The sequence below is a fragment of the Aptenodytes forsteri genome, unplaced genomic scaffold, assembly GCF_000699145.1.
Source record: "Aptenodytes forsteri isolate BGI_AS27 unplaced genomic scaffold, ASM69914v1 Scaffold241, whole genome shotgun sequence".
NCBI lineage: Eukaryota > Metazoa > Chordata > Aves > Sphenisciformes > Spheniscidae > Aptenodytes > Aptenodytes forsteri.
In genome coordinates, this window is record NW_008795252.1 from 1816286 (window position 1) to 1842661 (window position 26376).

General features: G+C 38.9%; 1 protein-coding gene across 1 annotated transcript in view; it reads left to right on the forward strand.

Moving 5' to 3' along the window:
* Nucleotides 1–26376, forward strand: part of CACNA1C (calcium voltage-gated channel subunit alpha1 C) — a 521583-nt gene that overhangs the window by 74910 nt on the left and 420297 nt on the right. Inside the window, exons 2-3 of the mRNA XM_009278953.1 lie at nucleotides 4649–4972; nucleotides 8688–8791. Coding sequence (XP_009277228.1) covers nucleotides 4649–4972; nucleotides 8688–8791 — 428 coding nt within the window. The remainder of the gene's footprint in view (nucleotides 1–4648; nucleotides 4973–8687; nucleotides 8792–26376) is intronic.

Sequence of the window (26376 nt, forward strand, 5' to 3'; positions counted from 1 at the left end):
TGAAGAAAGGCTGAGAGGGTTGGGGTTGTTCAGCCTGGAGAAGAGAAGGCTTCAGGGAGACCTTCTTGCAGCCTCTCAGTGTTTAAAGGGGGCTTATAAAAAAGATGGTGGCAAACTTTTTAGCAGGGCCTGTTGTGACAGGACAAGGGGGAATGGATTTAAACTAAAGAAGAGTAGGTTCAGACTAGATATAAGGAAGAAATTTTATACGCTGAGGGTGGTGAAACACTGGCACAGGTTGCCCCGAGAGGTGGTGGATGCCCCATCCCTGGAAACCTTCAAGGTCAGGTTGGACGGGGCTCTGAGCAACCTGATCTAGTTGAAGATGTCCCTGCCCATGGCAGGGGGGTTGGACTAGATGACCTTTAGAGGTCCCTTCCAACCCAAACTATTCTATGATCTTAGCAGTGTGACCAGGTTCCTACTTTCTGTTTGCTTTCTTTCAGTGTTCAGTTAAGATATTATGATTTAACCAGTTTTGTCTTTTACTGCACCCATATCTCCTCTGCTTTGGGGAAAAATGCAGTTGTACAACACGATTTCAAGGTTTGCATTTTTAGGATTCTGATGTTTTTAAAGTGATGGAAAAAAAGAACGGTGACAGTCCACATCGGCATAGCTCTATTTTCATTTAAAGAACTAATCTAAGCGCAAATTACTCTAAAATAAATGTGTGGTTAACTAGATGAAGTCAAGAAACTCAAAAGTTGCAATTCTATTGTGTCATTAACTTGCCCACTTCTCATATAGAATGGTCACTGCTTAGGTTTTTTTAATGATGCTTTTGAGATAGTTAATAGGTGGCATGACAGATATTATTAGAATGCAAATAGTACTTGTAAAGGTATTAATGGTCATCACTGTATATTTTAATAGTGATTTTGGTGATGACCATTTTGGTGATTTAGTTGTAAGTTTACAGTGTCAGGTATTTTGTGAAACATGGTTCATTTCCTGTTGTATAGCAACCATATCTGTTACTTTTCTGACTTAACTCTGATTTTTGAACCTGTATTTGTGTTGTTTCTGCATTCAAAGTAGTTCTGCAACTCTGTATTTTTGCAGGATTGAAAGTTTCTCCTGAAGACTTTGTAATCGAATTTGTTCACTTATATGGACTTTTACGTTTAATTACTATTCAAATGCTTAAACTCATGATCTGTAGCACAAAAGTGCTTGAGAGAGAACAGTTTTGTGCACCAGCTGGACGTAGTCAACAGTACAAATTCTTGCTAAAGTGTGGTAGAGATTAGCAGGGTGATGATACTGTGGATCACAGTGCTTAGTGAGTTATTGCATTTGGGTGGGGGCTGAATCTCCATTTCCCACTTCTGGTCAACTTCCAGCTTAATAACAGTATAAACTAACATGATTAAAGTGATTTAGGTATCGTGAAACTTTATTTGTAGTGGGGAAATCGAGTGAAATATTTTAACTGCTACATTGTGAAATGAAAATAGCAAATCCAGTAACTGCAGCTCTCAGGTTACAGCAAAGTTTTGTGGTGGGGGAGAAATGAGTGCTATACGTGAAATTTAGCATGGTGCCTCACAAGTTCAGTATGAATTGTGTTCTGCTTATTTCCTAGAAATTTACACTAAGCATTTAGATTATAGGGTAGAATGTCATTCTTCCTGAAAGTTTGCCTATGTTGTCTTTCAAAATATTTTGCTCAGTTCTTGAATGTACTTTCTGTGCAACTGTGTGAGCTTCACTCTTTAATTTAAGCTATTTCTATAAACTGCCTGTAGATCAAGTCATTTGTCAATGCCATTAGTTATTTAGTACAGATAGAGCCTGCAGTCTCTGAGCTTCATAAAACAGACAGATCCTTATCAGTAATCACTATTTGTAATATTTCTTAATATAAATCTGTCATTCTGACTCATCTTTTGAAATTAATTTGAGACAAAGCACTTTATTATGGGCCTGGTGATCGTAGTAGAAGCAAAAGCAACGAAACCACCAGAAGTTGTATCCTTAACTTTGCTGGCACATCAAAGTCAAAATGCATAGACTTGAATCCTCATGTGAAACCTAACTAATAAGCAATAACAATGGAGAAGCTTGACACATTCCCAAATTGCAAAAAAGTCTTCATTAAGATGCAGCAGCTGTTTATTTTCAGGACCACATGGTCTAGTCAGCATGATAAGAACACGGTGGTGATGGATCAGCAAGTTTGCTTTTACTGGAAAACACACACATCTTTCTTATCCGCTCTAATGGGTCAGTATTAAAGAAGAGCTGGAGTTGGAGAATAATTAGAGTAATTTTCCATTTATTTGTCTTTCCAGCATGCCTCAGGCTAGGGAGGTCAAATAGATGCTAAAGAGAAAAACTGCATCTGGAACTAGTCTGAAAATATGTATCCCATGAGTAGTGCTGTGTACAATTTGCTTAGTCTTAGAAAACTAACTAAATTTGTCTGCCAGTTGATTGCCTGCTTCATCGAGGAAATCTGCTTAGCCTGTGCGATTCTGAAAGCTTTTTCTTCAGTTTCAAAATCTGAGGGATGTGAATTAACTATTTCCCATTTCTTGTTTCTTTCAGCTTTTCCTTTCACATATCAGAGTCATATTACTCACCAGATTCCTTTGGCTGGTTTGCAGCTAGGAGGTTTTTCAGTGAGCAGAGGCAAGCTCTAGATTTTCCTGCTATGCAATGAAACTATAACAGCCTGGAAATCTTATGGCAACGCCTGGCATAAAATAACATCTGACTCTATCATGTCCTTCCTTGCGATTTAGTGAGACGAATTTAGAAATCTTGCATCCTTTCTAGGTAGAGGCGTATCCTGTTGCATTCTGTGTCAGTGTGATTGTATTTATTTTACCTGCTTTAATTCATTTGTAGTGCAGTCATTGCTGTGGTGTCTTGGCACTGCACATCCAGCTATGAAACATGCATCTAGGGTAATTATTTCCGTTCAAGAACAGTTTGCCTGTTTCCTGGTTTTGAATGTCTTTCATCGGATATTTTAAGGAAAACAGTGTCACGTGGTCTTCTGTTTGCTTTGTCCAGTAGTCTATAGGAGCCCATCTGATCTATTTAGTAACACCATATTTCTATATTAATCTAAAGTAGTACACTGTCAGTAGTAGACTTCGAGCTTGCTTTGAAATGTGATCTAACTCCTTTACTGGGTTTCTACTATCTGCCTCTTGCACGTATACTTTTTCTGAAGCGTAGTCTCTGCTGATCAGATGTAAGGGGAAACACAATCTCTTGAGCGTGCAGTGTTTTGAAACTGAACTCTGGTTTCATAGCCTGTGAAGGAATAAGATCTGTAGACCATTTGGGCTTCCTTTTACCTGTATCTCAATATATGGGCCACAGGGAAATTTGCAAGTCCACAAAAAAGATAAGTAGTCTCTTAAATTGTATATAGGACACATCTAAACAAGACAGTCTTCCTAATTAGCATTTGCTGTTGTGACTTTGTGTAGATTTTATGTTGCACTTTTCTAACATGGCTTATATTTTCTTCTATGAAGTGTGTGTGGCAAAATTCAGTTAATCCTTCACAAGTTCTCACATATCGCAAATGAAGCATACTCGAAAGAGGAAGGGAATCTGTTTTGAAGTTTCAAAATTCACTCATTTTGAAGTGATTGAAGTTTTAATTTGAGTCACTGAAAAAGCCTCATTGAAGAGGCAGAGGTGACTTAACTGTCTTTACTGAAACAATGGAACAATTGCAGAGCTTGAAAGGGTGACTTTTTTTTTTTGATACTGCTAAGACCTTCTAAATATCAGCCACATGTCACCTGACATATATATTCTATTATTGTGATTGGCATGAGTATATGCGAAAGCATGTACTCCCTCAGTTTTGGCTAAAAGAGGTGCAAAACTTGGGACTGCTAGATCTTAGCATTCTTGTTAATACACGCTTTTTAAGTAAGTGTTACTCCATTTATTTCAATAGTTCGTCTATCTTAAAATCAGCTTATCAGGATAAGGAATCAGTTCCAGTTTCTAAATATATGTTGGTTGGCCTAAACTATCTGCACAGCATCCTATAGAGCACAAAAGCCATGAAACCTGCCTTTGTGTTCCAGTTTCTGCTTCAGTGTCCCTTCGAGTCAGGTCGTTCTTAGGCTTATACATATGTACTGTTTGCAGAGAGAATTAAGCTCTGTTAAAATTTCACTTTACCTCGAGGTAATCTTGAAAACATAAGGATTTTTATGACAGAACTTGCGAATCTCGTTTGGGTGCTTTGCCACGTACTAAATAACGTTGTGCTGCATGTCTGTGTGATGAAGTGATGAGAACTAGCCTCACCTTTTGAGCTTTCAAACAATCCAACTTGCAAAATGTGTGGGTAAAAAAGGAAAAGAAGGACAGTTTCTTTTCTGTGAACTCCTGGAGACAGTATTGATTGGAAGCATTTCTAACAGCTCAGTGTCCATTGGGTCTTGTTGGGAGACTGTTGCAAGACTAATGATTGCGTAGTAGTATTACTTTAAAATGAAGAGTTTGAATTGGAAGAACAAGCTGTTAATAAGTGGATACCCTACACTTAACCTTAGCTCTTAATTTTATGGATACTTAAGATTTTTAAGAACACTATTTCTCTTCTCTGCTGTTTAAAAAATGTCTTCACAAATTTCTGTTTTGTTTTGTTTTTTCCCTTTCACAGGTTCCAACTATGGGAGTCCCCGTCCTGCTCATGCCAACATGAATGCCAATGCAGCTGCAGGGCTTGCCCCAGAGCATATCCCTACTCCAGGGGCAGCTCTGTCCTGGCAAGCTGCGATTGATGCTGCCAGGCAAGCCAAACTGATGGGTAGTGCTGGCAATGCAACAATATCCACGGCTAGCTCCACGCAGAGAAAACGGCAGCAGTATGGGAAACAGAAAAAACAGGGTACGACCACAGCTACACGTCCTCCCCGGGCACTGCTATGTTTAACACTGAAAAATCCCATCCGGAGGGCATGCATCAGCATCGTCGAATGGAAATATCCTTTTTGATGTTCTCATTTGGAAAACAGCAAATTGTTTGTGCGCATCAGGCGCTATTCATAAATGTGAAGAAATCAATACATTAAGTTGAAAGGCACCACTGGGAACGTAAAGTACACAAATAGTTTCTGATGTCTTAACTGAGATCATTTATGCTGGGGGAAAAAAAAAGGTTGGGACTGAAGCCTTAACTATACCCTTGTGTAAGAAACCACTAGAAGTTTAAATGATAAAGGTTAGGGGTTGAATTCTGCTCTTTTAAAAACACGTGGCCCAGGCTGAAATCGATGGGAGATATGCAAGATATCTGAGGCCAGAATTGCACTGACTCTATGGGATTGATAGCAGCAGCCGGCTTTCCCTTCTTTTTTTTTTGCAGGCACTTAAAGAGGTGCCACCAGTTAAACCGCTCTGGTACTTTGAATCATACGCTTTTTTGTTAAACACATGGAATCACATTTTCTACAGTATGTAGAAAAGAATGGGATGGAAGGAGGAGAAAAAAACCCCAAACGTATGCGATAAGACCCTGAAACAGGGCTAAGGTCTGTTAATTATATTGGAATTCCACTTAAACTAGTAAGGCTCACTAATGTATGGTGAGAGATACTGGTTATCTGGAAGCAGGGAAAAAGAAAGACAGTTAAAGTAATCCTGCAACATGTACAGATGCAGTACAGGGCCAGATCTAGTAGTCTGAACAAGAGACAGACTGTGTCACAATGATAGATGATAACCACTGACACAGAACTGCAGAATGTAAGGGTCAGTGCTGCTTCCCCGGAATGTCAGCGAGAGTTTGGCCATTGGCTTTGCCATGTGGAAGGAGTAAAGCCTTTTTAGTCACCCAAGTCTGATCAGCGCAAGCTGGAATTTGAGAATTTGGTGTGAAACACAAACTGAAATAGAAGATATCTCCCTCTCCTCCCCAAAGAGAAACCAAGACTAACCCTGAACAGTAATTGTCAGTAAATCACAAGCTAATGGGGTTCTTCAGCTAAAAAAAAAAAAATATAAAAAAAAAAAAAAAAACGGGGGGGGGGAAAAAGAACCGGGGGGGGGGCAGCATGTTGTTAGGGATAGATAAGCATGCCAAGGGAAGGCAGTACAGAACTTGGCAGTAGTTAACACAATAAAAAATGAATGATGGTGTTTAAGACTGTGATAATATTGTTTCTTTGGGGGTCTGATGGGATGTTAGAAGGATGAAAACAGAGTATGAGTATATTAGGTCTTGCTGACGTGGACATATTTTTTCAGATGAAGAACTTGTTAAAAATGCTCCTGTCAATTCTTAGATGTCCTTAAACTACCTGCCTGCCTATTCCTGCTAATTTTTAATCCCCCTGATTAAGTTTGCTACTTTTTATCCCTTCTGGCATAGCTCTGATACTTTAAGCATAAGATGATGGATGATGACTAACAGGATGAAGCTGAATATTGGTTTACTTGCCAGCATCCCAGTAACCACATGTCTTTGGAGAAAGAGCACAGAGTGACATTTGATAAATGAATAAGATCAGCAATGAATGATGGGAATGATGTGTTGTAAAACAGGATACAGCACTGCTGAGATCAAGAGAGGACCAAACAATGCGATTAAAGCAATGCAAGGATGCTGATGCTTGCATTTTTGGTTTTGTTTGGTTTTAGGTGAGTTGGTGGAAGTATTTTTTTTCCTTCAGAACCTCTTATTGGACATCTAGTGTTTATAAACATGAAACACTTCAATGACAAATAACAATATCAAAGGGTTGTGATAAGGTTTAATTTTATTCTGTACTCTGACTCTTCCTAATTGCTAAAAACTACTGAGAAAAGCTTAGTTTAATTTGCTGAACCACTAAAGTCTAAGCGTAGTAGATATTAAACAAATATCAAATATCACAAACAAATATCACTTCTGTGATGTTTCTTACCTAAACGTTATAATGATAAGAGCCTGACAGTGCAATTGCATAGAAGAAAAAGTGAAATGAAGTAATTACCTTATTTAGCAAAGATTTAGCTGTGCATTTAATTTCCTGCTGTGTGCAGTGTATTTGTAGATTTTATACCATTTTATTTTTACAGTGCAAAAAGAGAACAGAAGTAAAACAAAAATAAATGCATAAACAGTGATAAGTTAATAGATAATAATCCTGTCAAAAACAAAAAGCCTAGGAAAAAAGTGCTTAAGAGGAAAGCCAATGGAAATTCAGGTCTTTATGCAGTAAACACTATATATACAGCCTGAGGTATTTGAGAAGTCCCACTGATTTCATATGTAATCTACCTGCCCTGACCTGCTCTTCTTCCTCCATATTATCATATATCTTCTATTATTCGTAGGTTTAAGCACGGTAGTCTGGCAAGTTTGGAACCCTTTGACTCTTCCATGTGTGAAATGTAGAACATGTCTTAGCATACACAGTGGTCAGGTGCCTGGGATTTGTGTATATCTTGCAGTTCAGGCTGCTGCACATCCCAATCTCCAGTTCTTTTCTGCTAAAACCCATTGAGAACAGTAGTCTGCTGACCAAAATCATACATGCTGTGTTGACATTTGGCAACGCTGCAAAGCCAGTCCCATGGTAGATAAATTGATGCTCAAATGCACTCTATGGCACAGGTTATACTTGGCGTTCTCCCTGTCCTATCCTGCTCTTCTTTCCTCTCCAGAGTACTGGTGAGTTATCCCAGAGCTAGCCTCCAGGATATTCTTGCAGGCAAGTAAATGTAGACAGTCTGTAAATCTGATCTCTGGTCTGAGTTTGGAGACACTTCACAGCAATTAAGGTTAAGGAGTGCACCGAAGTAGATGAAGTACAGTGCCAGCAAATTGATCAGTAGAAAAATGCCCTTTGATTCCAACGGACAGTTAGTGGGCCATCAAGGTTGTGCAGGATTTGCTTCTGGAACATCCCAAATGTTTGGGTTTTTTTTCCTAATGAAGTTGATGCCAGGTTGAAATGCCCCTGAACTGGTGCTAGTTTCTCTGTCATAAGGAACTCTTAGCTTCCTGGTGTCCCTAATATACTGAGTAGGCACGTTTGTTTTCCCTATGGCGCCAAATGAAATGCAGTAAGAGAAAAAGAAATACTCCCTCAAATAACTTTTAAGCAAAACAAGTATACATGGCAATGTGCAGTATAAGCACATTTTGGACAAAGCCATTTTTCTGCCTTAAACTTTATCATCATTTAAACGTCTTCTAACTGAGCGTATGCATGTATTTCTTGGGCCCTTGCATTTAACTTTGAGATATGAGAGAGAGATTGAGAAAGGGGTAAAAAAAAAAAAACAACAACAATAAAAAGACCCTCAAAAACTTCTGTTAAAATTATTTCAGGGTTTGTAAATGCAGATGGAAAAGACCAAGAGAAACTAATTGTAAGAGGAAAGATGACAGTCCTTCTAGAACAGGCTTCTGTTATTACAAATAGTACAGCCACACTTGAAGGAAAATAGGGAAAATGCAATCTAAATAAATAAAAGAAGAAAAAACTTTTAAGAAATCTGTGTTTACTCTGGCACGCGACTGGCCTACACTGCTTTTGACATATTAGGAAGATTCTTGGCTGGGAGCTCCTAAAAGCACTTAAAAAGGCATATGTTTCTTTTCAGAATATAAGGGGCTTGGAATGTTTTCTTTAAACAGAATTCTTATAAATCTTTTTTTTTATTTGTGTGTGCACATTTTGGCACAATTTCCTTAACTCCATTCCTCAGACCATTTGAAATAATTATTTTACTGACTATTTTTGCCAATTGTGTGGCCTTAGCTATCTATATCCCCTTTCCAGAAGATGATTCCAATGCCACCAATTCCAATCTGGTAAGTCCTTGATGGTGTTTAGTCTTACTGTTTTGAAAGTCCTTTTTAAAAGTGACCAGAGAGACTGTTGAAGTGAGGGAACATAAATATATCCACCAAAGATGACAACATAATAAAGTAAAAACTGTTTTTGAGTGCTATGTCTCCTCTATTCATCTTAGCACCTGTTTCAGTTGAGCTGGCTTTAGAAAAGACTGTTCCAAAAATTGTGCAGGTGCTGTGTGTGATGTTTTGGTTAACAAATTTCTGCATGCTGCAAAAGTGCTTGGTAAGTTTTAAACAGCAGGTATTTGTGGAAGAAATCTTTTAATCATGGATTATATGGTGGTTTTTGTCTTACGAAGTGCCATTGTGAAATTGATACTGTCTTCCTCTCAGGCGGTACACGAGAGCACAACTTGATGACTAATTTCTAGGAAGTACATTAATGCTTGCATTTCACACACACGTGTTTGGTTGAACAATGTTTATGGGTTTGGTTTTTTCTTGTGTGTTTTTTTTTTTTATTCCCTCTTGTTGGGGGAATTTAGCTTTTCCTCTGTCACCACTGATGCTAATGTTGGTACTTTGGGATAGAGTTGTCCATGTACAAAGGCGAGAGTGTTTACTTTTGGCTTAGCATGAAGTCATAGCAAAGAATTCTGCTCAGTAAGGGCACAACACAAAACAGCTCTGGAACGCAATTCACTGAATTAGCATAAAACATTTTTCTTCCTCTCAAATATGTGAACAAATCTCCTACTTGTCTGGTTGGATCAGGATGAAAACTTGCTCCCAGAGTTTAAGAGTTGGGATGCTATTTCCTGATTAAAATTTAGTGAGACATGAGAAATTTTAGAGCAACAGAGGAGGAAAACAAAAGCCATACTTCCAAAGTAGGGATAACTGGGATGGCTGACAGACGTTGTAATTAAAATGATGTATGCTGTTCTTGGAAGTCAGTCATTTGATTGAATATCTCTTGAAGTTGTATAAAACAAATTGCGAACTTCAGGACTTTGCTGGAACAGTACTTCTGTGTTTAAAAAACAAACAAACAAACAAATTGTAGTGTGGTGCTTTTCCACTGTAACTCCTTAAAGAAGTTTAAAAATAGGAGCAGGAGGAGATAAGTGGTTGTTAATTTTTAAATGTTCTCTATATTTACAGAATGTGTGAGTTGATCTTGTTTCTCTTTTGCTGCTATCTCTTTGTTAGCTTGACTTAGTGTTTAACAATGATGCATTGTGGTGTGTATGTTTAAAACACTTCAGTATGGCATCTTTCAAAAATGAAATCTTTTAATAAAAAAAAGCAGATTCAATTGATCCTCTGCCTATAAAAGACAGTATGTTTATTGCACGTTCTGATTTGCAAGGTTGAAAGAGGAAAACGAAGCAGAGTTGAAGGTTAGAGGACTCTTAATTTGTCTTGAGTTTATTGGGTGTGGGTATTTGCCTTATTTCAGTGAGGAGACTGCTGGCTAGTACTGGTTGGGAGTATATTCATAATTGAATGAGGTACATTGAAACTGTTCTACTATCAGAAAATATATGCACCTTGTGAACTGAGTTGCTATTCTGCATCTGTTTTCCAAGATATCTTTTGCATCATTTGGTCAATCTATTAAAACACTCATGTTATTTGTGAGTAGGGATTTAAAAAAACCCAGCCAAGCAAGAGTTATTGTCTCAAGATAGTTTAGAAATGTTATAACCTTGAGGATGAAGAGGCATTGTTAATTTATCTAAATAGCTGTTTCACAGAAGTAAGGGGAGAAGAAAGTAAAACGGGGAGTCTGCTTGACTAAACTTTGTTCTTTGGGTCTCAATGGAGAAAGTGATTAAAAATGGAAAATGGGATACTTAGTATCCCATGAGGGGCTTGCACTAGTGGAATTAAGACTCTATTCTGCGCTATAGCTCAAACCCTGGAGTTCCAACTGCTCAGTAGCCTTTAGTCCTGTGATCTCCTGGTAGTCCCTGTTTGTGGTTGTGGTTGTTGGGTTTTGTGTGGTTTTGGTTTTTGTTCCTGTTGTTTTCTCAGGGTGATATACATATATCTTGGCACATCTATACTGCTGTTGGGAAACAAACTTTTTGAGTATATGTCATATGCTGCATTCTGAAACTCTTCACAAAATTGTGAAGAATTGTATGTTGTGATCAGTGAGTAAAGTACTGGGCGATAGGGAGGGGAAGTGGAGGCAAATGGGTGAGATAAGGGTGAAAAAATGTGTTAGTTGTGTTTTGGGATGGGATGAAAGAATAGATGAAACTCGGAGTTAAAGGAAAGCTATTCCAGATGGCAGGAACTGCAGAAGAGTGGGACCATACTCTCAAAGAGCCAAACTGTACATGGAAGCGACTAGAAAGAAGCTAGGGTTAATAATATGTTCCCGTAAAAGCTCATGTACTCACTTTTTTTTTCTACCACCTGTGAGCACGTATTTTGTAATCAGATTTATTTTGTAGCCATGAAGTCTAGAGCTCCAAAGGCTATAATCTGAAACAGGAAAGGAGTGTATGTCTGCAACGTGTGCACACAGGTTAATAGAGTGCACAGATGTGTGTACTGTGCAGAAGTGTGAGTCTAGAATCTTCCTAGCTGCCCAGAAGAAATTTTCACTTGTGTAAAAACTCTTGATTCATTTCCCTTCTGCAATTTAGGTTTTTTAGGGGTAAAGCTATCGTAGAAACTCCCACATCCCTGGTTTCCTGAGCCATCCCTAACTTCCTGGGACATGAAGAAACTATCTACAGAAAACATATGATGGATAGTAACTGTTCTACAAGGTCTGAAAGTGACACAACAATGGTTTTCCAATAAGCTGCCACTCTTCCCTTAGGGTCTGAGTATTCCTTCTCTGAGTTTTCATCAGAACTTCCCAACCAATGTTTTCTTTGAGGGCTGAGGTAAAAATTCAATCAGTTGTTTTTAACAAGCTAATGGAGTAGAGGGTGATAAGAGAAGAGAAAGGAATTCTGAATTGTGTGAGTGGCTTCTTCCTTTCTCTGTGTAAAAGTAGAAAAATGATAGCTAAATAATGTTTTGATAAATAATTGCTCTGTATGAATTTCAAAGATGTGATCAGCCATTGGTCAACTAGGGCATACTTATTACTGTGTGCCTTCCACAGAAGTCTTGAAGAGACACATGCCTCATTTGCCTGTACAAAACCAGTAACCTATAGTGGTATCTCCATTTTACTAAGCCTTGTCTTTAGGTGCAAGACCTATTTGATATGATGCCACAGTAATTAGTATAAGCATTGGAAGTAAATGCGCAGAAGAGTCCAATAAATAATTCCTTCCCTTTTGTGTTAGTGAGGAATAGTGATTAGCTGTTACGTATTACAAGTTTAGGCCAAATACCACACGGATATTCTCACTGGTTCTCTGCAATCTGGCTTCCTATAATAATAATTCCTATAAATCCTCAAGCCATTTTTATCAAGTCTAGGGATGGTAACTTGGACTATGAAGCACTTTCATTTTTCAAATGCACATTTATACTAAAACCCAGATTTCATATTTTTATGTTCACTGCAGTGTCTTTGTCACTGGCTTTAAGAAAAATGCCAGAACAATATAATGTAGTAATAACAAATGCTTGAAATTGGCTTCAGCAGTTTTTGTTTTACTTCTACAGTATGTTCACTGGAAAACTATTGAACTCGCACAAATGGAGGGGAGTTGTATTGGGTGCAAAATTTTTTTTGGTATTAATGAACTCTGCTGAGACTTTGCTTAAATTTACAAGCAAAGAAAGCTCATGCATGACCCTGTGCAAAGAACAGTTATGTATTCTCTTGATGCAGTCAGGAAAATTGGGGCTAGTTTGAGGGGAATTAAAGTTAGCCTGCATGAGAGGCTGTAACTGATATGGAGGCTTTCTGCTTGTTATCCCTGCAATTATGCATTTGAACAGAGATAACGTACATTCAGGAATAAAACTATAGACTGCCTAAGATAGGAAGCTGAGAGGAAAATGCTTCTGTCACTTCACTGGCAATTGCAAATGGCACAAGCCTGGTCAATGTCACAGCATGGCGATAACATAATGAGGTTAAGACCAAGGTTTACAACATGTTCCGTGGAAGGTGACTCAGTCGGTTGTTCATGCTTTGGAGAAATAGCAGGAGAAGATTCTTTGTGTTGTTTTGATAGCTCTGCTTTCCCTCCCTTGTCCTTATTACAGGAAGGAAATCCTGTTGTACACTAGTTAAATTTAAAAGAAATCTCTTGTGTTTATATGTGAGCTTATAATGGGATGTCACCTTCAGACTAATTTGTTAAACCTGAAATAGGACCCTGTGAAAGGAAAGATGGGATTTCTGCTTGCTTGTCAGTGCTTGTGCCAGACAGTGTTTGTGGGAATGCCTGCCTACGGAAAGGGGGCTTGCCTTTCAAGAAGGTATGGCTGCTTCATTAACTGGTGATTATTGTAGTATCCAGTTGAGCAGGTGATACCTGTACAAAAAAAGAAAGTGTCTTTAATCTTCTTGCATTTGCAGCAGACTGACACAATAGGTGTGGATGTGGCCATATATATTACATTTCTAGATACTGACATAACAAACCAGCATTTTTTGTGTCGGAGAATTCTGGAGTCAGCATATTGAGCAGTCTCTCAATTTTTCTTGTGCAAAGTCAGAAACTGTTAGAGAGCAAAGTGGGGGTGAGGGGGTCAGGAAAAGAAACGATGGCTTTTCTGGATAAGGATAAGGAAGAATACTGCACAAAAGCTTTTGGTTCTCTTGTGTCATTGTTATCATCCTCCCGTGTGATAGTTCCCAACTAGTAAGTGAATACACTAATGAGATATGCTAACACTAGGGGTGAGGTGCAGGGTGGGATAAAGTGGATACCAAGCTAATAAGCTCCGATAGGTTTATTAGCTTGGACTTCATGCCAGCACTGCTGCAGCTGGGGGAAATTACAGAATTTGAAAAGTGAGGAGTAAGCAACAGAAGCTGGAAGAGGGGAGCTGAGGAGGCTGGAAAGGGACTGGAGTCAGGATGAGGAGAAGAAGAAAGGAGATTTTGGAGGAAGTCCTCAAGGATTTTTTGGAACAAAGATTGAGAATCACTGACCTGTGTAATGCTAAGGAAGTTGAATATGATGGAATTTAGGCTCAACGTTTCCCATAGTCCTCAGAAGCCCTGCCTCTGGCAGGGGGAGGCTTATACTCAGCATCTCTAGCAGTAGCGAAGCACAGGGTGGAAGAATAAGCATTGGTTTTGAGAGGAAGACATTCAAGCTTGTCTGCTGGTTCTGGTGTTGGCAAAACTGTGTGGCCTTGGCTAAATTGCTGTCTCAATTTTCCCATCTATAACATGGGTTCGTTACTGCTTTCATGGTGAAGGTAATTACTCAGTGCCTTACATCATGCAGACCATTACAAGCAATGCTGTAGAAAAGACTGTCAAGAATAAAACCTGTAGCAATCAATTCTAAGCCAGTGGTCACTAACTGAACAAGAAGGGTAAAAAGTAGGATGGAGGCCTCATTTCTTTGCACTGGTGGGGGCAGAATTTAATTTCTGCAGGGAAGCATGTAGGACTGCATTGTCACAATTTGCTCATGTGTGTTGAATTAATTTGAGGGGGACACAACTTTTGATGCTTAAATTTGGAGCCTTTGTATCTTTCTTCTAACATAACGGTGCCATTTCCTAGGCTTTGTGAAGACTAAACTGGTAAAGCAGAGACTAACACCTATATGTGTTACTAGTAGGACCAAAACTGTTGGGTCCCCTAGGCAGGCCTTTGCCACTTGAGTTGCCTGGGTAATCAGCAGTGGTAAGAGGTGGTTCTTTCTGTTGACCAGGTGAAGGTAGGATTGGGAAAGTTTGGCAGAGGGATTCAGAGGTGTTTGATTCCACAACAGAGGAATGCTGGGTTCTACTCCAGGCTCTGGAAAGGAATATACTCGAAGGGCTCTTCTGTATTTTTGGAAAAAGGGTTTTTTCTGTCTCTTTCTTCCAATAATAGCTCCTTCTGAACCTTCCCCATCTCAGCTATAGTTGTCTGAGCTATAACGCTTCCTCAGTTCTGCCATTTCTGTTCTCTTTCTTTACCGGACTTAGACAAGAAACCTGAAGTATGGACTCTTTCTACCATTTCATTAGCAGCTTTCTGTCCTGCACAGGGCTTCTTATTGAGTCCAAATCAAATCCCAGCCTTCTGCTTCTCTTTATACCAGTGGTCCCAGTGTCCTCACCCAGTCTGTGCTTGTTGTTGTTTACCATCTCTTGATCTCTCATATCTGCACGTCACCATTTGTTTTTGCTTTTTTAATTAATTATCTTTGTTTTGCCAAGTAATTTTTCTCCTTCCAGTCTAGCTTCCATCAGACCTGTCCCTTTTGCTTTCCCCTTTTTCCTCCTGACTGCAGTTTCCCCTCCATAGTGGTTTCATACATTATTCACCTGTTTTCTCATTTGATCTCAGTGCTATCCTCGCTCAGCTTCAGCTCCCTGACCACTTCTCTTGTTAATTCTAGTCTTAAATTCCTTTCCGCTCCTAAACCTGGTCTCTGTAACCAAGCAACCTCAGTGCTCCTTCCAGCTGCTTCTATCTTATTTTCCAACTCCATTCTCAACACATTGGTCTCCCAGTCTGAGCCTGTCCCTGGTTTGGCCTTAGCTCTTTTGCTTTTGAAATCAGTAGTGTCCTTCCCAATGATGTCTGGACGCCAGTGGTAGAAATACTGAGAGAGCAGCTCCAATTCAAAGTTCAGTTGCTTTATTCCAGCTCGATTCGGACCAGTTGAGAACAATTATTACATGGGTCCTTGAAAGCCTTTTTAGCCCTTGCTCAGCTCTGTGGATGTGACACATATGCTCTGGTCTGCAGAAGCTGTAAGATGCCTGATTAGGATTTGTAATGACAGTTTGGGTGTTAAGTCTTAGCAAGTGTCTGTGGAGCCTGTGCAGATGGAGGTTTTTAAAAGCCAATCTGGCCAAACTTAAGTGGGTAGGCAAGGCAAAAGATGCAGCCCTGACACAAAGACCATTAATCTGGCAGTTCATATGACCTTGTTGCAAAGAATATGGTCAATAAAGAAAATAGTGTTTTGTTTTGTTTTTTTTTAAAACTGGGATAAATCAACTGATATTGTTAAACTGTTTTGTCTGAAATAGTGCACAAATATTCAGCCTGAGACAGAAACCAGCATGGAAAACTGTAGTGTTAACTGGTAAAATCACAATTAAAAGCAGCCGAAAAGAGTACCTTAATAATGGAAAGTGTTGGGTAGCTTTAACAGAAGTAGTGCTAGAGATTCACCTCCATTAATATCCTCCAAATTAAAATGTAACACGGTGTTTCACTGAATCCGTGAGATATTGAAAAGTGGCATACTAGGCCTTCAGAATTAAATAATGAATTATATATAATGCTGTAACGATATCAAGTACATTTACATTATGCAGTATATAAGGTAGTAAAGAGAAGAGGATTAAGAGATACAGACCGAGGGGAAAAAGTAGGTGTCAGATAGGATTTGAAAGTGAAGTATGTGCCTTTGAGGCAAAATTCAACTGTTTAAGAAGGGCTGCCCTGGTTTAGAGGAGCTGCAGAGGAAGGACCTTTGTACAAACAGCTATAAGACTGGTAGAAGAAATGGATACTCCTATTCACTTACAGTAGGACTATCAGTGTAAGTTGTGGAAAAAAAATTCTGTTACACAAGCTAGTCCAAGTCCATGGAAATAGTAACTTGCAGGTTGTATGTTTCTGTGTAAGTGATTTTGAAATTTTAACTATATATTTTGGTTCTGATTGATGGCAAGTTTATTGGTTTAGTCCAAACATTAAACCATTTATCCCATTTCTTTAGACAGCTCTGATTACCATTTTCCCTTTCTTTATGTGTAAGCTTTCTAAATCTCTGACTTATCAAGTGTGGTTTAGATTTTTTTTCCCAGGTGGTAATTATTCTTGTTTATCAAAACTCAAGTTCACTGTAGGATGCCTTCCCCCCTCCATGTTCAGGAAAGATAGGAAAAATGTGGAAGCAGGCCAAATAAGAGATTTGAAATACTGTTGTTTTCACTGTAGTCTAATTCCTGCTGCCACAAAAGTAACATAGTCTTTTAAAAGCAGTGGAAATTTCCAAAATGGCAAGTACTTTTTGTATTGTCTTTTTGGTACAAGTATCCTTATCCCTCTCTAAGTCTGTGGGATTTTAGACTTCTCTTAATGAGTTCATCCTTTTAATGATATTAGGAAATAAGCATCTCTATCTAGAAGTTCAATAGATGGTTTTACATATGCTCTTTAGATTCCTTTATGTGTAGTTTGTATTATACCACATTCTTGGGTTTTTAGTCAGGCAAACTTCCCATTGACTTCACTGGAGATTACTTGACTAAGTCACCCAAGTCCATCCGCTGATTTTGTGCATGTTATTGACAAACAATTGTTGGAACATTGGGCTTTGACATCTACAAAATCATTGACTCTAATGGCAACACTCCTTGTACTTGTGCAAACTAGAAAAAAACCCAACAATTTTCATAATTCCCTTAGAAATAAAAGAATGGATGTGCTGCTTGCCAAGGGGTAGAATTGCCAGAAGGGAAGAATGTTTTGTATGTTTGCCAAAGTTTTGACTGGCTCTTCCCCTCGGGGACAATTCCTTTTTTTTTTTCCCCATGTTTTCTAACTCCTAAAACATGAGGGTCCATATGTCATAGCAGCTCTTCAGTCCTGCTGGCTGAATGACAGACAGCCTGTACTTCAAAACAAGCTAAGACCGTCCTTGAATTTCACTTTTGAGAAATGCTGGACAATTTAGAAATGAGTTTGTCTACAACCTCATGGAACAAAATCTCTTTTCTTCTTATAAAATAACCATGGAGCCTATACTTATCAATGATATTTCTCTATTAATAATACGATGTTGGAAGTTCACCAGTTAGGGGAAGACTTCCAGTAAGCAGCAGGAAATATTCATTAACATCTCCTCAGTATGTTGCATTTCTGGAAGATGCTGGGAAGTTGGCACAGCAGGTTATCTGCTTAAGACATCCTTAGCAAATTCTGTTGCACCTAAGCCCAGGCAAGGGAGCTGGGACCATCTTTGGACTGCAGTGTTTTTCTAACCTTTTGCTATAACCTTATTAACCTGTGATGGTCTGTGGGACACTAAGGAATGCATATTTTGCTCGGTTCAGACACTTTAATGATGCATACCTGTAAAGTTTTATACATGCATGATGTAAATTGATGTCTTGATGCTAATAGTGAGCTTATCCATGCAGATCTTAGGCTCTAATGCAGAACACCTGGCCAAAGGAGCATACCTGCTCTTTGAAAACTGTTACCCTCCTGTGGTTGTTGGTAGTACAATTTCTTTACAGTCTCTCTAACAGTGATGTCAACACCTTTAGCCCCATGTACTAAATTTGGCAATGGCAGGAGCAAGATGCCCAACTCCCACAGTATAAGCTTTCCAGAAGCGGCATGTACGTGGTTCCCCAGCTAGCTGTGTTGGCAAGCGTGCAACTGTTTTTCAGGCTGTCCCAACAAACTTACACTGATGGAGAGTTTGGGGTTTTGGAATTCTTCCTCTTCTGCTGGCTTGCTATTGTCTGTTGCTTGTAAAATTTATATTTAGGTAGCTTATATTAGAAACTGAAGCAATTATCTTTCGCATATGATTATCTTCATCTGGTATGTTGAAATGTTTTTCTGGTTAGCAATAAATGTGCTTAATTTCTTACTACTACTCTTTGATCTGAAGCATGGTGAATGCTTTTTATGTGGACGTTTTAAAATGTTTTAGTTCTATTACATACCCTCAAATATATAACCTCACAAAAAAGCGGAACTTGCATGTTATTTTATTATTTTTATCCATTGAAAAGCACTTACAGTGCTGTTATCCTTGTGTGGCCTTATTGTTTGTTAGAGTCACTTTAAAACAAGAATCCCTGTTTAAATCAGATTATGCAGCCAAACATGTGGTTACAAAAGATTTTTAAAGATCTAGTTGCATAATTGTTTCACAATCTAAACTTGTATTTAAAAACAAACAAACAGAAAGCTTCTCCTCGTTATGGTCACCAAGATAATGTCTGAATCTGAACAAAAGGCACATCAATGCCCTTCGGGAGTAGTTGGCTGAGATGAAAAGACTGCAAGTTGAAATAACATCGAAGAGAATGAACAGCTCCTATTCGCCTCCTTTAGCTGTTAATGCTAAATCATAACAATGACAAACTAAGATCTCAAACACCGGTAAGATTTGTACCACTGTAGTGACAGATATTGGGGCATTTAACTGTGTTAAGGATTGTCTTTCTGTAGAACAAGGAAATCTGCTGCCTCTGCTCTTTAAAGCCACTGCTGTCCTTGCAACAGAGGGAAGGAAACAGAGGTTTTCCAGCTTCCCACTTCTATTAAATGCCTCGGGTGCCTCCTGAGTCCAAGAAGGTAACTAAGCATTTGCTTGTGCAAATACTGAATAATCATGCACAACTATAGTAACGGAGCGGTACTGTATTTTCATCTGGAGCTTTCTATAAAATCCAGTGCTGTATGTCAAAGTAGGAACAGTAGTTAAAAGTTGGCATCTGCATGTAGATAGCTGGGCTGGATGTGCAGCTGTGGTGTACACCTGATGTTGCATTGATTTCTACCAGCAAGAAACTGATAAATCTCCTTTAAACCAAGCAACTTGTATCCTAATTTTTATAAGTCATTAACCATGATTTATTCTTTCCTTATTCAACCTGAACGAAGTTTTAGCTGTAAATCAAGTCATTGGCTTTTTTATAGCTCTTATCTTATTTAACACTTTAACTGTATCCTACTTCTCATTTGACAATTATATAATTTTTATCCATCTCAGGGGTGTGGTGCTTTCATCCTAACATAAATAAGTTCTTGTTTATAGCAGTTCGAACTCCAGCATTACCTTCTACTTACTCGATGTTTAATGCATTTTACAACACACTTAAAAATTACATTTCAGTTTCAGCCTCTTTTTTTTTTATATTGGATATAAATATTAATGTCCAAATCTATTTTGTCTCCAATTTTTATTGTCCCTATAATAAAACCAGCACTGCTGCTACTTTGTTTTCCTTTTGAAGCATCAGGAAGGCTGTTGCATGCAAATATTTGACAGTCCATAGGGGAAAAAGGAAGAAGCGGATGAAGCAAAGTACTGAAATCTTATGGAGTGAAAGAAAAAGAGGAGGAAAAAAAAATATGCTGAAGTGTATTTGTAACTCTCAGAAGGTCTAATTCTGCTAAGTTTTGAGCATGTACATAGCGGTCCTCCTTACAGGGGATATGGCTATATGAGGGACATAGCGTTTTAAAGTGCAGGAGCTAATCTAGGGAAAATGCAATGCAGTATTTGAGAGAAGTAAGTGCTGATACAACTATGGAAATATTTCTGATAAATATCTCTTGAAATAAATTCGGTCCTGGCTGACAGCTCCTTTTGGAAATGTTTACCTTTGCTTTCACGTTTCAATACTGTATTGAAAAAGGATACCACGGAGATATTGATTCCCCCTTTCAGAGGAAGAGAGCTCACAACTTGTATTCAAGGTGTTGCTCGTGTGCTTCTCTGCTCTGTTCATCTTGGTTACTCAAGTCATTTTCCATGGTAGGCAGGTAACATTGTTGGGCTCTGGTATGAATCTAAAGGAGTGTGTTTAAAACAGTCGGTGTTTTTTGTGGTTCATTCTCCCCCTCCACCATCCAGACCTGAACTAACATGACTCCCAGCCTGTGTGCCTGCTGCTGCTCTTCAATAAAATGCAAAGAAAGGTTTCATTGGATAATAACATATTATAACTTTTTCCTTTCCTTAAAAGAATAATAATTTCCAAAGAAGGATTTCTGAATCGCTGGTTCTTCAGTATGTCTTGGCGTTTATTAAAAGCCTCTGTTGAACTAATATATTGAAGCAGAACTTACGGAGAGCATAGTTCCTCATTTGCTAGGATCCACTTCTGAGATCTTCTTGGGGGCCAGGGTTATGGATGTTTCTGGGTGGTGCTCGTAGCAACTCACACCACCGAGAGGCTGTGTAATTGTCAGAGGTAGGCCTTGTCCCTGTCATTCCCCATTTTTAACAAAAGTACACGCTCATACTGACACAGACGTTCACCAGTCTGGAGGCTTCTCCCTTGTCTCTGCATGCAGACACAGCAGCAGCTGTGTGTGTAGGAGGGGTGCCTCTTCCTCTTCCTTGCACCTTCCCTCCTGTCTCACTGGGATGTGTAGCAGGTCCATTTGACAGTCTGTGCAGGAAAGGAGGCTGTTCCGCTTTTGAAATAGTGGCAGAGCAGGTAAGGCCTTCTACTGTTCTCCCATGGGTGACTGTTTAAGCTTTGATCAGGAGAGTGTTGAAAATTGCCTCTAATTGATGCATCTGCATATATGGACAGAGGGCTGAACACAGCTAAATACAGTGACAACCACTTTGCTCTGTGTGCCTCTGGCTATAGAAACTGATGTGCCTTTACTGTTCCAGCCCAGAAGGCAAACTGGGCTCAGCAGAGCCTTTGACCTTTTGAAAGCATGAAAATCCACAGGGAGCTGAAAATGATTCCTTTTTCGTTGAACAGCTTAAAATAAAGTGGCCTATGACCTCTTGAAAGTATGTCTGACCCTGTGGGACTAGGGAGAGACCAAATGAACTAGACCATAGCAGGACCCAGAGGTGAGCACAAACTCAAATTTGGAGGCAAACTCCATAGATCAGACTCTATTGTAAAGTTGGGGGGTGGTGATTTCAAGCATCTAGTCTTGCTTTCCACTGGTCGTATAAATTCATGCAGTAATTCCTCTATCAAGAAAAGGGACAGTGTGTATAGCATATTTGTAAGGACTACCTCAATTCTTATTAAAGCTGCTTAAGACTAACGTAACCTGAAAAACGATAGTTTTTTTTCATTCCTCCATACATTCTTCAACTACTATACAAATTTACACCAAGAATGAAAATGTCTTTCCTAACTCCATGTAAATTCTGACAGATTATGCTTGAGTCATGGCTTAATTGTCCCTATTATAAGGACCATAACTTTTTCTATGTTTTCATTATTTCCTGATGATAATTCCCCCCCCCCGCGCGAAAATACTCATCAGCATCATCTTTGAAGGATAGACATTGGAGGTAGATAAAGTTTTCAGTAATGCTCTCACTAGCACAGCATAGGAAGTTACTAACTCTTCTTTGGTTCAGTTTTTCTCCTTGAGCATCCTAAAATCTTATTAGCCATCTTATCCAAAAGCTTTGCCCCAATGCTTGTGTTTGGTTGACCTTGGACATGACCTGGAAGCCACCCTGAAGAACTGTTGCTCTCCAATATGTAATGACAGTTTGATAAGTTTGGCCTACATTCCTTGATCCAAGACATATGCCTTTGTTTTTGGCTATGCTGAAACACATGTTCAATAGTTCCCAATTCTCTGATAAATACTCTTAAGCTCGCACTGCTTTAGCAAAATCGGAATCATTCACATTGATCGCAGTTGGTAAGTGAGTCTCACTCCAACAGCTTGCAAACAACATGTTTTGTTTCTTCTGCTGTTTGGCTACTCCTGTCGTGTCTCTGCATCTTCTCTCCATCCTACCTGCTGGATCCCCATGTTGTATACAAGTAATTATGTAGTTATCTGTTCTGCCATCAGTAAATACATTTTAATTGGACTAAAGAGAAGGAGAGACTGATTGTGGGCTTGGGGTCTGTTGTATTTACTTGACATATTAAAACCTGTTATTTTAGATCCCCTGGTCTGAATCAGAAAAGCAAGAACAGAAAGCTTGTAAACAAATCCAGATCTTGCTTCCTAAGACACAGATGAGAACATATTCTCCCTCATCATACATAAGTGAGAAAAGCAGTGATGACTGTAAAGCAAACACTGAGGGGAAAATGGCTCATAGAATAACGTACAGAAAAAAAGCACCAAGTGAATTTTAAAAAGCCTTCATGTTATGACTGTCCAACAAGGATTGTACAACAATTTGTTCAGACATTTAATGTCAGAAAAAGAAATTGTTCCTGCTTCAGGATATTTGTCATTTTCTTTACAATAGTGAAATACTGTATACAGCCCTAAATGTTTTGGAATCTAATCTCATCATGTCCATCAAATGACCATGCTCAAGGTATTTATTGATGAGGCTGGATAAATCCTAGCTGAAGAGAACACCACTTGTCATGGAGTGAGTAAAATCCTGGGCGTGATGCCAGACTCTCAGGGACAATTTTGCCTTGATGGCATATAGTGATTTATACTTGTCTTTGCTTCCATCACTGAGTGCTGGAACAGGGAGGAAGGAGGAAAGCAAAAGCACTATATTCTCACAGGGATGTTATTTACTTAAAAATTAAAATCTTCTCACTGCCTCACCATTTTCTGGGGAAAAAAAAAAAAGTGGACTCCTAACTTCATTTGAAATGATATAGTCTGTGCTAAACATGAATCGGATATGATGGTTGTGATGATTCTTTCTCACCCTGAATTAATTTTTTCATAATCCTGTGGCAACAGAAGCTAGGTTATGTTAAATAATCTTAGACTGGACTGCCTATAAATAGACGGAGTTCTTGGTAGAATTTTTCTTGCTACTCAGTGATGTTTTGTTTCAGTGAGCAAAAGTTCATTTTTCCAGTCTGCTTTCAGTTAATCAGAGAAGTCTATACACTTTAAAGATGGAAAATGGCCAACACATAGCAGCCTTTTATGACTTTCAATAAAGCTTTTTGTTTTGCTAGCTTATTAAAATGAATTTTTTGCACTCGGGAGCTGACTGACTTGTGCAAGGAGCAGTAGTTTCCACCTATTCCCTATAGCCTCACAGGAAAATAGCATTCCCGGACAAAAGTTGAGTCAGGAGAGAGAAATGACTCATTCTTTGTACCGTTCCCCTCTGACATTACTTCATGAACAAGCAAGAGGTTTAGTCTGAAGTATGAGTGTTGTATAAGAATGCAGAAAGTTTACATTAACTCTAGGGGAGAACGGAACAAGAATTTGGAAGAGAGGTCCACTGAGGATTAATAAATAGACAAACTGCATCCGGCTGAGGAAATCCCTTGAGCTTAAAATAATTGAAGGCTGGGAGAGTACGCAGGAAAGGTACATGCCTGTCCTGTCATTGATCTTCCTTTGGCTTTTGATTATGGTCACTCTTGGAGGCACGGTACTGAGTTTAGATGAACCCTTTTTCAGGGAGGTGGGGAAGCCTGAAAACTAGAACTTTGGGATTCAAAATCCAGAAAGAGTCCAAGACTTCTTGTTTTATGGCCAACCTTCTTCTGCCATGGAGGGGAAGGAAAGAAAAGGAACCAGTGTACTTTTTTATACCCGAGACTCATAATACTGAAACTGTCTTTTAAGGTCAGTAGTCTTTGCCTTTTAGTGAATTCGGTTTAACAGAACGTAATTGTAAGTGAAACTGAAGATTTGTGGCTTGTTATTGTAATTAAATCTGAGGAAAGAGGAAGGTTCAAGGTTGTCAGCTGAGAAGCTCATCCTGAGACAGTAATGTAGGAGCCGGCAAACTCAGGTAGACATCTGAAAATGTATTTTTACCTCAAATTGCTAATTTTGTTGGTAATAAGTTTTGGCTTCATACATATTGTGGACTTAGATCTGAATGAATTTGGGAAATGAATCTGAATGTGACTGGTAAAACTATTCATAGGAAATTTTCTTCTTTCACATACCTTCACATGGGAGAACTCTTCCCAAGAACATCACTTTAATTCCCTCTTATTCATTTCTTAATTAAGCTGGTCATCAAAGCTGTGGCTTGTAAACTCAAAGCACCAGTGATTCCTGCCATGAGATAATACTGTCCAGATATATTTAAGGTGGCATTGCTAACAGCAAAACTAAATACTGTGCTTTCCTGAATCTTTGTGATATAGCCCTCTATTCAAAACATATAATTTCAAATCTAATTTTGTGTTCACACTGCAGTTAAGCAAGAGAAATTTGAAATCTGTGAAGTGATACCACGAATCCTGCATTAGAGTCTTGGCAACGTAGTGTCACAAAAGCTGATAACACCATCAGACTTGTGACACTTTTTTCTATTCGTGATGTCCTTCAGTAGCTTTATTTCAAGGAGTTTTCAGTGGAGAGTCACATACAAGGACTATAAAGGAGATGGCAGGACCCAAGGCATTTCAGCCTCTCTCCAAGGAAAACAGACCTAGCAGCATGGTCTAGATACTGTCCCTATTTTCATCAATTCCCTAGCAAGTTTGAGTCCAGATATAAGTGTCCCAGATATCTGAAAAATGGATCTCTCTAAGACCTCAGAAACCTTGCCTGAGCAGAATCCTCTCAGTCTTTCCAATGAAGTTCCTGACTGGGGAACTTTCTTAGAAGACAGCTTACAGGAACAGGCTGTGCTTACTACTTGCGCACAGTATCAACAAGTGCCAGGTCTAATCACACAGGGGTATTCTTCTCATTTTTAACAAGGTATCTGCTTCCCTTTCAGTCTTTTCACTTTCTATGTAGAGGAAGCACAGTACCAGTTTGACATTTTTGCAACGTGGATTAGCCAGTTTACCAACTGTGCAGAGGTCGTACTGAAACCCATTCAAAACCGGGTATGCAAGAACATTGAGGCAGCTGTGTTCACTCTATATTAGTAATGAAAGGGAATTTTTCTGGACTCAGGAACTAGCCTGGGATGAACTCTGTGACATCTAGGTCAGTCTCTAGTGTTGACTGTATTGAAGGTCTGGATGCTGATTCTTTATGTTGGAAAATATCCTGCTGGTTGTGCATTTGTTTTTGGCATTTCTCAGATTCTCTAGGAAGACAGTTCAGCAAAATTATTCTGAAAGCCAATAAAAAGAAGCTGAATTTTTTTTTTAGCACACTAATATATCACCAGGACACCATTAGAATCCAGACACTGGTGCATTTCCAAATCCGAGATCCTTTTCTCTATACACACACTTCCGTTAAATTTTGCTGTTAAATTTATCTTTTGCTGATAAGGTTTCTTTTATGGACCACTACTGGTTGCTACTGATCTCCTGAGGATGTTAAAGTAATCTAGTGATACTTGGAATTGCAGTTCTGAATTTCTAAAGATGGGCAAAGCAAAACTGCTGTGTTACACAATCTGTGGTTGGATCTACTTGACTTCTAATTGGCCATTGTTCTCTCTATATCAGCAGATGTGGAGGCTGATTAGCACGAACCGCTTTCTGGATCAGTGAACTTTTGGGAAGCTCAAATTCAAAACAGGACAGAAACATAGGAATGCATCACACAGGATCAAGAGGGTCCTATAATGACTTTTCAGGTCACCAGATCCTCTTCCTGGACTTACCCTAGGTTCAATCCCTATGTGAAAATGTTGATGAAGCTGCTTTTTTTTTTTTTTTTAAATGGCCTAGAAATCTGATCAGAACCTTACTTGTTATTTCATTCCCATTTTCACAACTTTTCTAAGTATAGAACTGTTATGAAAAAATAATCATCCAGTCACAACTAATAAGGAAATGAGCGGTATGCTAGTTGTTTTACCATATTTGCTTTCACTTCCAGCATTTGAGTTAGGTACCTGGATTTAGGACAGGCATCAGCTCCTGTT